This window comes from Penicillium digitatum, chromosome 1, assembly GCF_016767815.1.
Source record: "Penicillium digitatum chromosome 1, complete sequence".
Classification (NCBI taxonomy): domain Eukaryota; kingdom Fungi; phylum Ascomycota; class Eurotiomycetes; order Eurotiales; family Aspergillaceae; genus Penicillium; species Penicillium digitatum.
This window is the reverse complement of record NC_089384.1, coordinates 1626513-1638853: the sequence shown is the minus strand read 5'-3', so window position 1 is coordinate 1638853 and position 12341 is coordinate 1626513. Positions and strand designations below refer to the sequence as shown.

Here is a 12341-nt window from a genome sequence, read left to right as displayed (position 1 = left end):
CATCGCAATGGCCGTCAAGAGTGAGTCGTCCTATCTGCATAGACAGCATGTCGAGCATCTTCAGAACTGTGAGAGGAAGCTACCCGTCCTTGATGGTGACTAGCTCAGCTACTTTTACAATGATATCTGAGACGTTGCAGCGCCGGTCCGAAAAACAGCTGCGAGTTACCTTGTTGGGATAATCCGAGTGCTCCGTCCACCCAGAGAGTGTGTTGGCTATACAACGAAGCTCTGTTTGGATTGTAGCGTCGTTCTGACCTGGGATGTTCCCAGCAGACAGCTCCTGGTTATATACGACGAAATCATCTCGTGAGTCGGCAAGGGATTCTCGCGAGGCCTTCATAGTTGTTGTGCCCATGATAGTTAGTGAAGGAGTCCGAAGAGAAGTATTAGGTTAAATAGCTCAAGTCGATGGCGATGTGATTTTCTAAGTCCTAGGGGATCAGCCTTATGTACTCGAGCAATCAATCCTTGTTTGCTACTGAATTGAATTGCGCTTCGTCTATGGACAAACAAGGACTTAGAGATTCAAGAGTTCCAAAGGAATAACCAGAGGTTCCTTCATACCACGTAACTCGATTTATCTCTTTCTTGGACTTGTACCCCAAAGGATTTGGCTAAAGATTTCGAGATTCACATAATGAATAGTGTAATAAATTTCTATAGCTTCTCTGGAGAGTTATCTATCATCTAGATGAATTATGTCCAAGCCAAAATGTTCTAGTAAGGAGAACGACCAACAAAGGCCTCTGACGTCGGAGCTCCACTCTCGGAGCTCCTTGTTTATCAGGTGTCCGCATCACAACCTTCAAAACAACAATGGAAGACACTTTGACCGACAAGCTCATCTCAATTCTCAAGGATCGAAATATCTCAGCCAAGCGGGGGGTGATTGACTCAATATTTGAGGATGACAGAAATGTGAAATGGGCGTCCAAGCATCTGCGCCCTGACACGCTGCTATCAAAAGATGAGCTCGCGTTGCACGTCTCACTTCCGGTCCAATCACAAGACAGCACTAACTGGAGATAGATACCTGAAGCTCGAAAACTCCGGCGCTCTTCAACTTGTTCTCAGCAACTCAGACCTCGGCGCAACACGGCCTATCCTGGAAGATGAACTCCGCAACGCGATCGAGTCTCTCGAAGCCTCAACAGCAACAATTCAGAAACAGACTGAGGCTCTGAAGTTCCAATGTGCAAGCCTCAATACGAAACTGAGTCTGGAAAATAATGTAGAGCAGCTGCGGAGCCGAGATCTTGCTCGGCTGCAAAAGAAACACGAAGCGGGGAGGCAAAATACTACAATGGCGGTAGGGTCGTGTCCGTTACAAACCGTCACGTGTCGTTGATCCTGATTCTATGTAGGCAATTGAACTTGCGGATGAGTTGGAGGCCGATTTCAAAACCGCGACGGATAAGTCGGGCGCGGAAAGCAAGAGAATACTCGCTTCCCTGTCTACCCGATTAAAGCGGGACGACAAGGCGCTCGCGAGTCTGGAAACGCTTATTTCCAGTATCAAGTATCGTGGGAATGATGCATCTACGATTAAGCGCACGAACCATCTCAGTGCGATGCTGTCAGACTATGTGGCGGAGGAAATACACTACCGTCTCGATCGACTATATCTGGAAACCATTCACGCAGGCGGTTCAAATCCCGATGTCATGGATGGGACAGCGAGCACTGCCCTGGAGGAAGAACTCGAATCTTTGCATCCGGAGATCGAAATCTTAGCAGAAATGTCGACCAGGCAGCAGTTCCATGAGCCTATCCTCCGTGAACTCCAGAACGAGCATGATCAGCTGCGAGTGGCGGCGCAGGAGAAATTGGAACAGGTATGAGACTCTACTTTGGCACTGCCATTGATCAGGAATTAACTAATTCATACTTCCAGACACTCGACATGTTGATCGAGATGACTTTGTCAACGCAAGATCTCACAAACCAACTCGGGGTCCGGGAATCGTCCTCGGAACTATTAGAACAGCTAGCCGCGTTATATCAATCTGAGGTAGGCAATGAACTTGTTACACAGTCATCATCCCGACGAGAGTCTCTGCGACGCCGATCGTTACAGCCAGGCCTCCTTCTTGCCACCCGGACGCCCACTGCGCCCGTAGTTGCCCAGCCCTCACTTGAAAGACTTCTGAGGCGTTTTGGTGTGCCACCGGAATCAATCCTCCACCCGCGCGAGAATGGAGGGGTTGGTGACCTCCATGAGAAGCGATTTCATATTTCCGAAACACTTCACGGTCTCAATATAGCGGTGGACGCTCCTCTGGTGACTTATCTGACACCGTTAGATAATGCATCCCAGCTTCTTCGTTGCTCGTTACACGCCAACTCTCACTATGAAACATCACTGCGCGATCCTTCAGAGGAATCAGCGCTCTCAGGCCTCGAGAAAGAACTTGCGAGTCTTCAAGACGGGGCCCAGAAGCTCAATTTGGATGTCCTCCACCAGCGTGATAGCAACCAGGATAGATTAATTGAAAGGTGGACCTAGGAATCGTGGCGAAGCTTTGTTGCTCAAGCTCTTCGTTTTCGTCATGGTTCGTTTCTAAGGATCTGCGCCTTCATGTGTGAAAATTTGTCGGATGTCGCAGTCGAAGATGTCAATGGGTTGGCTCGGAATTTGCCGTTGTTTTAAGCGCCCAGGTGTCTGATTTGACACATTGAGGTGTGTGGCTGAAGTATTCCTTCATGATGGACGACTTAAGACTCCTGAATAACGTTGCGCAGTGAATATTTTAGGCAGTGATGCCTGTTCTTATGTAGCGCATTGGACACTATCCTCCAAACTAGTTGGTGTTGGTTCTGTTATGGACAGTCACAGGTGCTACGTTGTATCTTGATGCACCACTCTCCCAGTCACGCCTCACTTGGGAGCACCTTGCTAATCACACCGTATCATTTCCTGATAGATAACCTTTTCTTGGAGTTGAATCTCCAACTTCAGATTCTTGCTAGGATGGAAGAAGTTGGAATGTAGTCGGATTTCAACGGATATTGTCAGGCAACAGTTGAACTGCGCTCTGGTGACCTCGGGTTGGTATCATTCTCTATTTAGAGAGAGAAGATTGAAAATCAACATTTAACAGCTTTCTTATAGATCCCTTCTCTTGGAAATATTGCCTTCCCATGTTCACTATCGAATGGTCGAATATAAAATCCCTTCGATTTCCACAAAAGCTCTTTGTTACATCATCTTTGTCTCAAGCTAGATCAATACTTCTCTATCTTTACTCATTGGAAAGCAACCTGCTTTGCCATTGTCCACATGTATTCTTACACATGCTATGCTTGCCATCTCACCCGTGCCGCTATAATCAACGAGGTTCGTCGAGTCCCCTTTCTTTATCTCTCTATTTATTCCCCCCACTCCCTTGTTCCAGGGTGTCTTTGTTTCCAGATCCATTGTTCCAGAATGATTTATTTATCACTTCACCACCTTCAAGTTATCCTCGAATTACATCGAGCATCGAGAACAAGAGATTCACAGAAGACAGAGAACACGGCAGCGTATGTACCTACACTCGACATTTATGAGACCCCGGCCTTCCTATTCGGTTGACAGGTCAGAACCTGTTCGCAACTTTGATTCCCGGTGTGCACCAGCCTATGAGCCGCCTTCCAGGCTCTTTGTGGTTGATCCCCCAGACTATGAAATGGCCTCTAATTTTGCTAGAAGGAGATATAATTCGAATGTACGATTCTCGGTCAAACTAGAGACACGACAGCCTCATTACTGCGGAACGCACAAACACGTTCGGTTTTATGACTCTGATTATGAGCATGAAACTAGGTACCCAGCACAGGGCTCCTCGCGAGGCTACGAATTTGAATTCGGATATCCGTTACACTACTCGTCGCGCCCCCGGTCCCAGAATACCCGGGACTCAAGCCATGCTGGTGTTCGGTATGAAACAAGAGAACCGAAAGTCATTCACCATGGATTGTGTGAAATCTCGAGCTCGGGTCGGCGAGTCATTAGACAACGCGGACGAGAGCCATGCCTCTGGTTCTAGAACCAAGTTTTTTGGATGCTCCAGCCGCGTTAGGTCTCTCGCATTTATGACTTTTCCGGTGACCTAGCATGTCGAGTTTTCACCGATAATCAGGGATACAACCACTCCCTTGATAGTTGAGGCCGAATTTCCTTTCGTTTTTCCAGCAGACTGAACAGTTTGGTTTTTGGCCTCCTAATCGCGGTAAAGACTCGAGGACCACAATGCTAATCCTAGCAGGCTCTCGACGCCGGCACAAGCCATACGCCTGTCACTCGAATCGGAGGCGTCTCGGGCATTGAGCATAAAAATTTGGTTGGGCTGTAATGGGGCAGTCGCGTCTCCAATTTTGGTCGACAAGTACACATCTCGTACTGTCGTCGAGAGCCTGCTAAGATGAGTCTTCTTAGATACATCTGAAGGATCCATGAATAGGAGTGGTTTTTTGTTTCTGTTTTGGATATGGTATCTCCAATGTTGTACTTTGTAGTCCATTGACTCCTGAAGGTAAAGGTCACATGTGGCAACTTTCTTATCTCCCCTTTTGCCTTCTCGCTACTCTCCTTGTTTCTTGATTTGTTTGGAATAGTTTCATTTCATTCTTCGAATAAATTTTTTCATTCGCATCTATTCATCAGGTTTCAAGGTTAGTTCGATCTTTTTTTAGAATTTATGATCAGGCTCTCATTCCATCTAGAACTCTCACCCCGCTCTACAACTCTACAAAGATCAAACCCCATTGGTCATATCTCACCTTACCTCCCCCTTCCCTTCCCCCATGATTGAGTCCGAGATCCGCACCACAAATTGAGCCCAAGTCCCAACAGAGGCCAGAAATCACTCGTTGGAAAATGAGATTTCCAGCCGGGGAGCCATCATCCATCCCAAGGTCCAGGTGCGCTCTGCTCGCAACCGCCTACCAGGCCCGCACCTGCGCGTGGCAGTGAAAACAATCCACACGCGCACATCATGGCCACCGCCGTAACACAAATTGCAACCATTCCCGTGTCCCAAGACACAAGCTCCAACCAAAACGCAAACCCCGCGCCAACCATGCTGAAAGTCGGGTCGCCGTTTGATAACAATGCCCGTCACCAGCCTGCCGACGATTCTAATTCGTCACAGACCCCCGCCGCCGTGTTTGATATTTCGCCCGAGGCTGCATTGCACTTGCTGTGTTTGAATATTGAGCGGCTAAGCGCATTTTTTGCTCAGAAACCGGTCGGCACCGAAGAGCTGCATGCGCATGGCTCCACGCCTCTGGCTTATGGTACTCCTGCTGAGAACGAGCTCAGGGTGAATACTGTCGGGTTGCATATTAAGGAATTGGATGATCCTATTGACCCTACGAGGATGACAGAAGAGGCGATTCAGATGGCCATCTTGGCGAAGAAGTTTCTGTCAAAGAAGGTGCCGCCAATTCCCTTAAATGAGTATCTGCTTCGCTTGCATAGGTACTGTCCTATGTCTACGGCGGTCTATCTCGCAGCTAGCGTGTACATATATAAGATGACGTTGGTCGAGAATGTGTTGAGGGTTTTGCCGAAGAATATGCACAGGCTTGTGCTTGCTGGTGTTTGGGTTGCTTCAAAGGCTCTAGAGGACTTGAGCTATCCACATAGCCGGGTTGCGAAGGTCGGTGGAGTCAGTGAACAGGAATTGTCGAAACTCGAGATCAGCTTCTGTTTCCTGGCCGACTTCGAGCTGCGTGTTGATGCACAGATGTTGATGAACGAAGCCTTGCGTCCTCAGACCTCCCTGGAATAACGCTCAGTCAGATCAAACTGTTTTTGTTTGGTTTCATATGAGGTCATATTACATTATGTGGCCTTATCTGACTAGCCAGGTGCTGTCTGATGTTCAGACAGTTATTTACTCTTTGGCCATCTATGAAGCTTTAGTCCAACCCCCATCAAATTCCTCAAAACACCAACCGTCAGTGATATGCAGTATGCGAGACATTTGCGAATCAAACACGCTATTTTTCAAAACAAAAAAAAAAAAAAAAAAAAAAAAAAACACCCGACATCTTCACGACTGGTTCGTTGAGGTCGTGTGCACTGAGGGATAGTACCAAGTGCAAACAGCGATGATAAAGTAAACCAGCACACAAAGAGCACCTTCAAGGTAATTAGACTTGCCATCACGCAAGAAATTCCCGACGACCAGAATCGAGAGCACAAGGAGGACAACCATGAAAATCTCGAAGTTCAAGCTCATATCCTTGCCCATGCCCCAGCCAACAATGACAGTGAGTGGTGCGTTCAGTAGTGCTGTTTGGATCGAGGGGGCTAGGCAGTGGAAGAGTGCAAAGTTGATCTGGTTATCCCAGGCTTCATCAATGGCTGTGAGGTGCTCGGCAGCTTTTTCCACCAGAGGGACTAGAATCAGACCGAGGAAATTGTCCGAGATGCCGCGTTCCACAATGTGCTCAATTTCTTGGACTAGGAAGACGGCGGACATGCAGACGCAGGCCAGGGCAACGGCGATCACAACGAAGCATTCCATCATTGTGAGCTTTGCTCTCGCGGCTTCTTCGTGTCGATCTTCGTCGTGGTGTTCGTCTTTCTCTAGAATCTCATCGAAGATGGAGTTGTGGCTGTGCAGGTTGAAGAAAAGATATCTATCGCGGAGTGTTAGTGGTCAAATAATAGGCAAGAGTCCAATGCCACTCACATTAGAAATGCCACAAGAAGGATCACCGACGTCGCACGGCTAATCGTCAAGGCAGAGTCATTCAACTGCGCCAGTTTAAAATGTTCATTGACGCTTCCACGCAGTGCGGAGTAGAATGCACTTGGAATCAAGAGTCCGAAACCCGCGACAAGGAGCAACCCAGTACCAACTTCACTGATGGCTTCGTGAAAGGTTTGCTCATCACGCTTGATACCGCCGACAAAGAAACACATGCCTAAGCAAAGCAGGAGATTTGCCAAGATGGAACCAAGAATAGCGGCCTGGATGACAGGAATCAGATCCGAGTTTTCGGTCCGGCCATGCTTATGCAACAAAACCATAAACAGCACGAGTTCCACCACAGCGCCCAAGGTTGTTTCCACTACGATGCCCATCATCTTTGGTAACTTTTTGGCTAGCTCTCCGCCAGCAAAGCCGAGCACGTTTGCCGAAGGCACCATGGCAATGTAGTTGAGACTGAAGACCCAGACGTGAAGATCGGGTCGCGCAAAATGAATGACAATCGCGGCAGGAACAAAAGGCCAGAGGATATTCACGACCATCGAAAGCGTACAGACGCTTCTAAAGCATACTTTGAGGAGATACCATGGGTGAATGCCACTTCGGCCGCTCTCTCCGGCTGTGTCCACGCGAAAAAAGGCCCATGCTCGATTGGAAGTGGTAGAGTTGGTGGGTAATATCGAGTTCTGCGAAGGCTTCTCCTGGACCATCTTCAGTTGATCGCTGCTCCCACGGAGACAAAGGTCAGCGTTCTGTGGATTGGTTGACCTGATTGAGCCCATTTTGAACCGATCACTACTCCGTATAGATCGGGGATTGGGCGAAGTACACCCAAGGTGCCAGACTGTGAGACAAAACCAAATCAAAAATGAGGTCGATCTGGATATATCCTAAAAGAAAACACGCAAGAATAGACGAGAAAGAGGGAAAAAGAGAAAAACGCAAAGAAAAAAGAGCTGGGGGACTGCAAAGACTGTACAGGGTACTCCGTACAGCGTCCGGGCCGCAACACAACACAAAGGAGACAAAATCAGACGAAACCAGTGGGATGCGCTGGCATTTGAGAGAGCCAATCAGCCCTCGAAATTTTCAATCTACACAGCCAGGAGGTCTTGGCGCCATTTGCTTTCTGATGCTTTTCCCGTGAAGATCGTGTCCCGTGTCAGATTTGGCTTGAAAAGAAGAGAAATCACAAAAAACACACACACACACACACACACAAAAGATGGTGAGATGTGGTACGCCATACGGAATACTTGACTTCCTGAATCGATCTGCTTCCCTTGTCCAGATCATTGTTCTTTATAATAGTTGCATTCATTATCTCTCAGGGGATGAGACGCCAATTGAGTGTGGGGAATGGCCATCTCCTGCACAGCCACGGCCTTGGCTTTGCAGAAAGTGTCGAAGCGCATTTTCAGTCCAGAGTGTATGGAACTGGGCAATAGGATGCGGACAAGAGCTTGCAGAGCTGGATCATGATCACCATGACCTTTGAGGGAATTATTGGCCAATCAAGTGAGTAGATCAAGTGAGTCAAGATCGCCCTAGTACTTAAAGTCAGTGTGGATTTAGCAGAGAGTTTCCAACTTGGCGAGACCAGTGGAGATATAGATTGATTTGCCTTGGAAGTGTTTGGGAAAGTACCTTGGACGTCGATACATAGTCAAGGGGAGATATATGTTGTGACGAGTTGGTCTTTTGAGGGGGGAGGCTCATAGTCTAGATGTCTGTTGTCTTCTCATATTTCCCCCTGGTGTTAGTCGCCAAATATGCATCTACAACATAGAAGACATAGTCAAGTCTGGATAACTATATCAAAAACACCGATGTACTCTCTCATAAGATTGTATGTTATACTGGGTCTAAAATTGACTTGCTTGCATGTTTCCATTTGATGTTTCCATTGGCCTTGTCATAAAATAGTCCCATCGAAGCCCTGTGTAAGAGAGAGAGAGAGAGAGACATTAAATAAGCTATAGGTAGCCTAAGTCATCATCTAGCATTTGTATTTCAATTTTGTCTATGACAACATCTACTAAAATTGAAACTAACCAAGTTCAAATTCAACCATGTCCATAGCTATACATCCATTTATGTGTTGTATATGGGCCCACAGACAGCCGGTTATCATCGGGCGGGGCGCCAAAGTTGATGGCGAAATCTTCAAAATTGCGAACCCAAGATTCCTTCTTTCACATCTCTCTCACAACTCACACATCATGGCTTCCACCACTACCCCCGGCATCCCGCCAGTCACGTTGGACACTATCACCCAGCAGATTGGCAACACACCCCTTGTGCGATTGAACCATCTGCCCCGCACTCTGGGAATCGATGCTACTGTCTACGCCAAATTGGAGTATTTCAATGCTGGTGGCAGTGTCAAAGATCGAATTGCCCTGCGCATGATTGAAGAAGCCGAGCGGTCTGGTCGTATCAAGCCTGGTGATACTCTCATTGAGCCCACCAGTGGCAACACGTACGTTTTTTTTTTTTCCTTCTTCTCTTTCGTTTCGTCATGGACGCGGACGCTAATTGAGATCCATTCAGTGGTATTGGCCTGGCACTGGTGGGCGCCGTCAAGGGTACGTTTCTATGGTCTAACCTTTGCTTGTTCAATTCGTCCTAACTTTGTCTATTCTTCTCAACCCAGGCTACAAGACCATCATCACTCTCCCGGAGAAGATGTCCGCCGAGAAAGTCGCCGTCCTACGTGCCTTGAATGCGACCATCATCCGAACCCCCAACGAAGCTGCCTTTGACTCGCCTGAATCGCATATCGGCGTAGCCAGACGTCTTGAGAAGGAACTGCCCAACGCCCACATCTTGGATCAGTACGAGAACCCGAACAACCCCTTGGCACACGAGCTTGGCACTGCCGAGGAGATCTGGACCCAGACCAATGGCAAGATCAATGCCATTGTCGCTGGTGCTGGAACTGGTGGTACGATCACCGGTCTTGCCCGTGGCTTGCGCAAGCACAACCCTGATATCAACGTGATCGCCGCTGATCCCTTTGGTTCCATTCTTGCTCTACCTCCCTCCCTAAATGAAGCTCGTGCCAATGAGCCGTACAAGGTCGAGGGCATTGGATATGATTTCATCCCCGAGGTTTTGGACCAAGATGCCGTGACCCAATGGATCAAAACTGAAGATAAGGAGTCTTTCAAGTACTCCCGGCGCCTGATTGCCGAGGAGGGTCTCTTGGTTGGCGGTAGCAGTGGCAGCGCCATCGCGGCTCTGGTCAAGGCCAACGAGGCCAAAAGGTTCTCCAAGGATGATGTCGTCGTTGTGATTCTTCCTGACAGCATCAGAAGTTACCTCTCCAAGGTAGGATCAAATCTTTCCCCGATTTATTTTGGCTTTCAAACTAACCGATTCAAGTTCGCCGATGACGACTGGCTCGCAGCCAATGATCTGCTCCCATCTCTTCCCGCCGTTGCATCGACAACTCAACCCCAGGAGTCCGAGTCCAATCCTCTGGCCAATGCCAAGGTCAGCGCCTTGCGCTTGAAGCCCATCACCACCGTGACAGCCAACTCCCCTTGCGAGACTGCTATCGAGGTCATGCGCGACCGAGGCTTTGATCAGCTTCCCGTCCTTGCCCCCTCTGGACGCAAGCTCGTCGGCCTCGTTACGCTGGGCAACGTTCTCAGCCGACTGACGCACGGCCGGGCCTCGGGCCAGAGCCCCGTCTCCGACGTCATGTTTGACTTCTCGAAGATCTCAGAGGTGGTCACTGACCCCCGTGACCTGTCCAAGGGCACGGACTCCCTCAAGCCCCAGACCCGGAGTCGCGGTTTCATCGAGATCACCATGGATACCCCCCTCAGCGTTCTGAACCGCTTCTTCGAGTGGAACAGTGCTGCGGTTGTGACCGAGAAGGACGCAAGTGGTGCGATGAAGCCATTGGCCATCGCTACCAAGGTCGACCTGCTCACCTGGATGCTGCACCAGTCCAAGACCAAAAATGCCTAAAATAAGTTGCTTTTCTTTGTTTCCCGAAACGCATTTGCATGAGAGATTGCTTGTTGGGTAGGGGTTCAACATTCCTGATCTAAAATTTTGGGATAGGCGTTTCTCTTGTAAGGACTTCCCCGGGGATTCAACCCATTTTGGCATTGAAACACTGCAGCGCGAAGGTGTTGAATAATATAAAAAAAACCCACTTAATCAACATAGAGCATCTTCACATGGTTCTATTTTTCCCCCTTCCACTTATTCGGTTTAGGTGGCGATGACGTCGATTCAGATCAGATGTATATATGTGTGCAATTTCACTGGGGATCCAATGAACTTTGCCCACTCCAATTCAGAACTCAAGATGACAAGAATCTTGACACATCAGAACTTCTCCCTTGGAAACACGCCGGCATTAAATGGATGGGTGGCTGTGGTGACAGTGAGTTATCTCTCGGTGTATCTCGGCTCAGCAACTAATTGCCGAAGGGTGGCCAACCAGGCATAGGGAAAGGCAAACAGAGCTCCTGATACCGAGCCACTTGAATACCTCGCAGAGTATAACAATGAATCTAGAGATCACCGCCCAGCTTCTCTTGCACGACATCGAAAAAGTAATCATCCTTGCCAGAAATGAAGATGCATACATCACTGCTCGGGAGGAATGGAGATACCGCAAGGGCATTTCACTGGAGAATATTATCCCAGTCGAATTTGTCAAATGTGATCTGGGGGATATTCAGGATGTCAAGGCCGCTGTTGAAAAGATTAAACAAGTCACAGACCGGATTCATATCCTGGTTTGCAACGCAGGTGAACTCTCTCTCCATCTCAACTGATCATCACATAGTGACCTTCCTTTCTCACATGAAGCCCTCGGTGTTCCAAATGAATACAGGCGTTCGCCCCAGAATATCGAGCGTGTATTCGCAACAAACTGTGTCGGACACCAAGTCCTGGCCACATTACTCTTACCCCTGTTGAGAAACGGCGTGACGCCTAGCAGCGACGTACGAATTGTTGTGACCAGCTCATCGTTTCATTTTTGGTGCCAAAGGCCCGATCTGGGATCTTCTGTGCTCATCGTCACGCGTTAAGTGGCCTGCCTTGTACGATGGAATATGGCGGTATGGTCGGTCAAAGCTGGGTAAAATCCTTTTTGCCAACGAGCTCAGCCGGCGGCTTCTAGACGATCAAGATCCAGCGAGCAAGCAGATCTATGTCAATTCGTTCTTCCCGGGGAACATTGTTACTGAACAATGGCTCGGGTGGGATTCTTATTTTGGGGGATTCCTAGGTTGGCTTATAAGAACGGCAGGATCCTGGTTTGGTCAGAGTCTGGAGGAAGGTGCTGCCACGGCTCTATATCTTGCTACCAGTCCAGAAGTGCGCGAGCAGAATCATCGTGGTGAGTACTTTATACCCATCGCTACGCTATGTGAGCCCAGCGCGATGAGTGGAGACATGGAGCTTGCTCGAGATGTGTGGGTGAGTGCTATGTTTTGACTTCTGTCAGACTTGTTTCTCTCATTGATGACCAAATAGGATTGGATTGATGCCCAAGCTACAGAGACGCTGGGGTTGGATTGGCAATACCAATAGAATAGCACATTGTAGTCTCTCTAGGATCCTGTCGGTGCAACTTTTTTTAACCATAACATTTACAAGCAA

General features: G+C 48.5%; 6 protein-coding genes across 6 annotated transcripts; 5 read left to right on the top strand and 1 right to left on the bottom strand.

Annotated features, from left to right (window-relative positions):
• Positions 1–819: 819 nt before the first annotated feature.
• On the top strand, positions 820–2509 carry Pdw03_2892 (vacuolar H+/Ca2+ exchanger; the record flags this gene model as incomplete). Its single annotated transcript, XM_066100312.1, has 4 exons — positions 820–983; positions 1033–1312; positions 1368–1838; positions 1898–2509. 4 exons carry the CDS (start codon positions 820–822, stop codon positions 2507–2509), a joined length of 1527 nt encoding a protein of 508 aa, XP_065955712.1.
• A 774-nt stretch (positions 2510–3283) lies between these two features.
• Pdw03_2891 (uncharacterized protein) lies at positions 3284–4821 on the top strand (the record flags this gene model as incomplete). Its single annotated transcript, XM_066100311.1, has 6 exons — positions 3284–3340; positions 3513–3610; positions 3695–3922; positions 4251–4333; positions 4649–4656; positions 4708–4821. 6 exons carry the CDS (start codon positions 3284–3286, stop codon positions 4819–4821), a joined length of 588 nt encoding a protein of 195 aa, XP_065955711.1.
• Positions 4822–4979: 158 nt separating this feature from the next.
• Positions 4980–5503, top strand: Pdw03_2890 (Cyclin-dependent protein kinase complex component, putative; the record flags this gene model as incomplete). The annotated part of the gene is made up of 2 exons (XM_066100310.1): positions 4980–5420; positions 5465–5503. The coding sequence occupies 2 exons, from the start codon at positions 4980–4982 to the stop codon at positions 5501–5503; spliced, it is 480 nt and encodes a 159-aa protein (XP_065955710.1).
• A 103-nt stretch (positions 5504–5606) lies between these two features.
• Pdw03_2889 (Sodium/calcium exchanger membrane region) lies at positions 5607–7489 on the bottom strand (the record flags this gene model as incomplete). Its single annotated transcript, XM_014682130.2, has 5 exons — positions 5607–5768; positions 5830–5897; positions 5945–5988; positions 6085–6633; positions 6687–7489. The coding sequence occupies 5 exons, from the start codon at positions 7487–7489 to the stop codon at positions 5607–5609; spliced, it is 1626 nt and encodes a 541-aa protein (XP_014537616.2).
• A 1440-nt stretch (positions 7490–8929) lies between these two features.
• On the top strand, positions 8930–10688 carry Pdw03_2888 (Cystathionine beta-synthase, putative; the record flags this gene model as incomplete). Its single annotated transcript, XM_014682131.1, has 4 exons — positions 8930–9189; positions 9261–9295; positions 9364–10040; positions 10095–10688. The coding sequence occupies 4 exons, from the start codon at positions 8930–8932 to the stop codon at positions 10686–10688; spliced, it is 1566 nt and encodes a 521-aa protein (XP_014537617.1).
• A 346-nt stretch (positions 10689–11034) lies between these two features.
• Pdw03_2887 (Short-chain dehydrogenase/reductase SDR) lies at positions 11035–12272 on the top strand (the record flags this gene model as incomplete). The annotated part of the gene is made up of 6 exons (XM_066100309.1): positions 11035–11112; positions 11160–11184; positions 11247–11483; positions 11544–11680; positions 11769–12158; positions 12216–12272. The coding sequence occupies 6 exons, from the start codon at positions 11035–11037 to the stop codon at positions 12270–12272; spliced, it is 924 nt and encodes a 307-aa protein (XP_065955709.1).
• Positions 12273–12341: the final 69 nt, after the last annotated feature.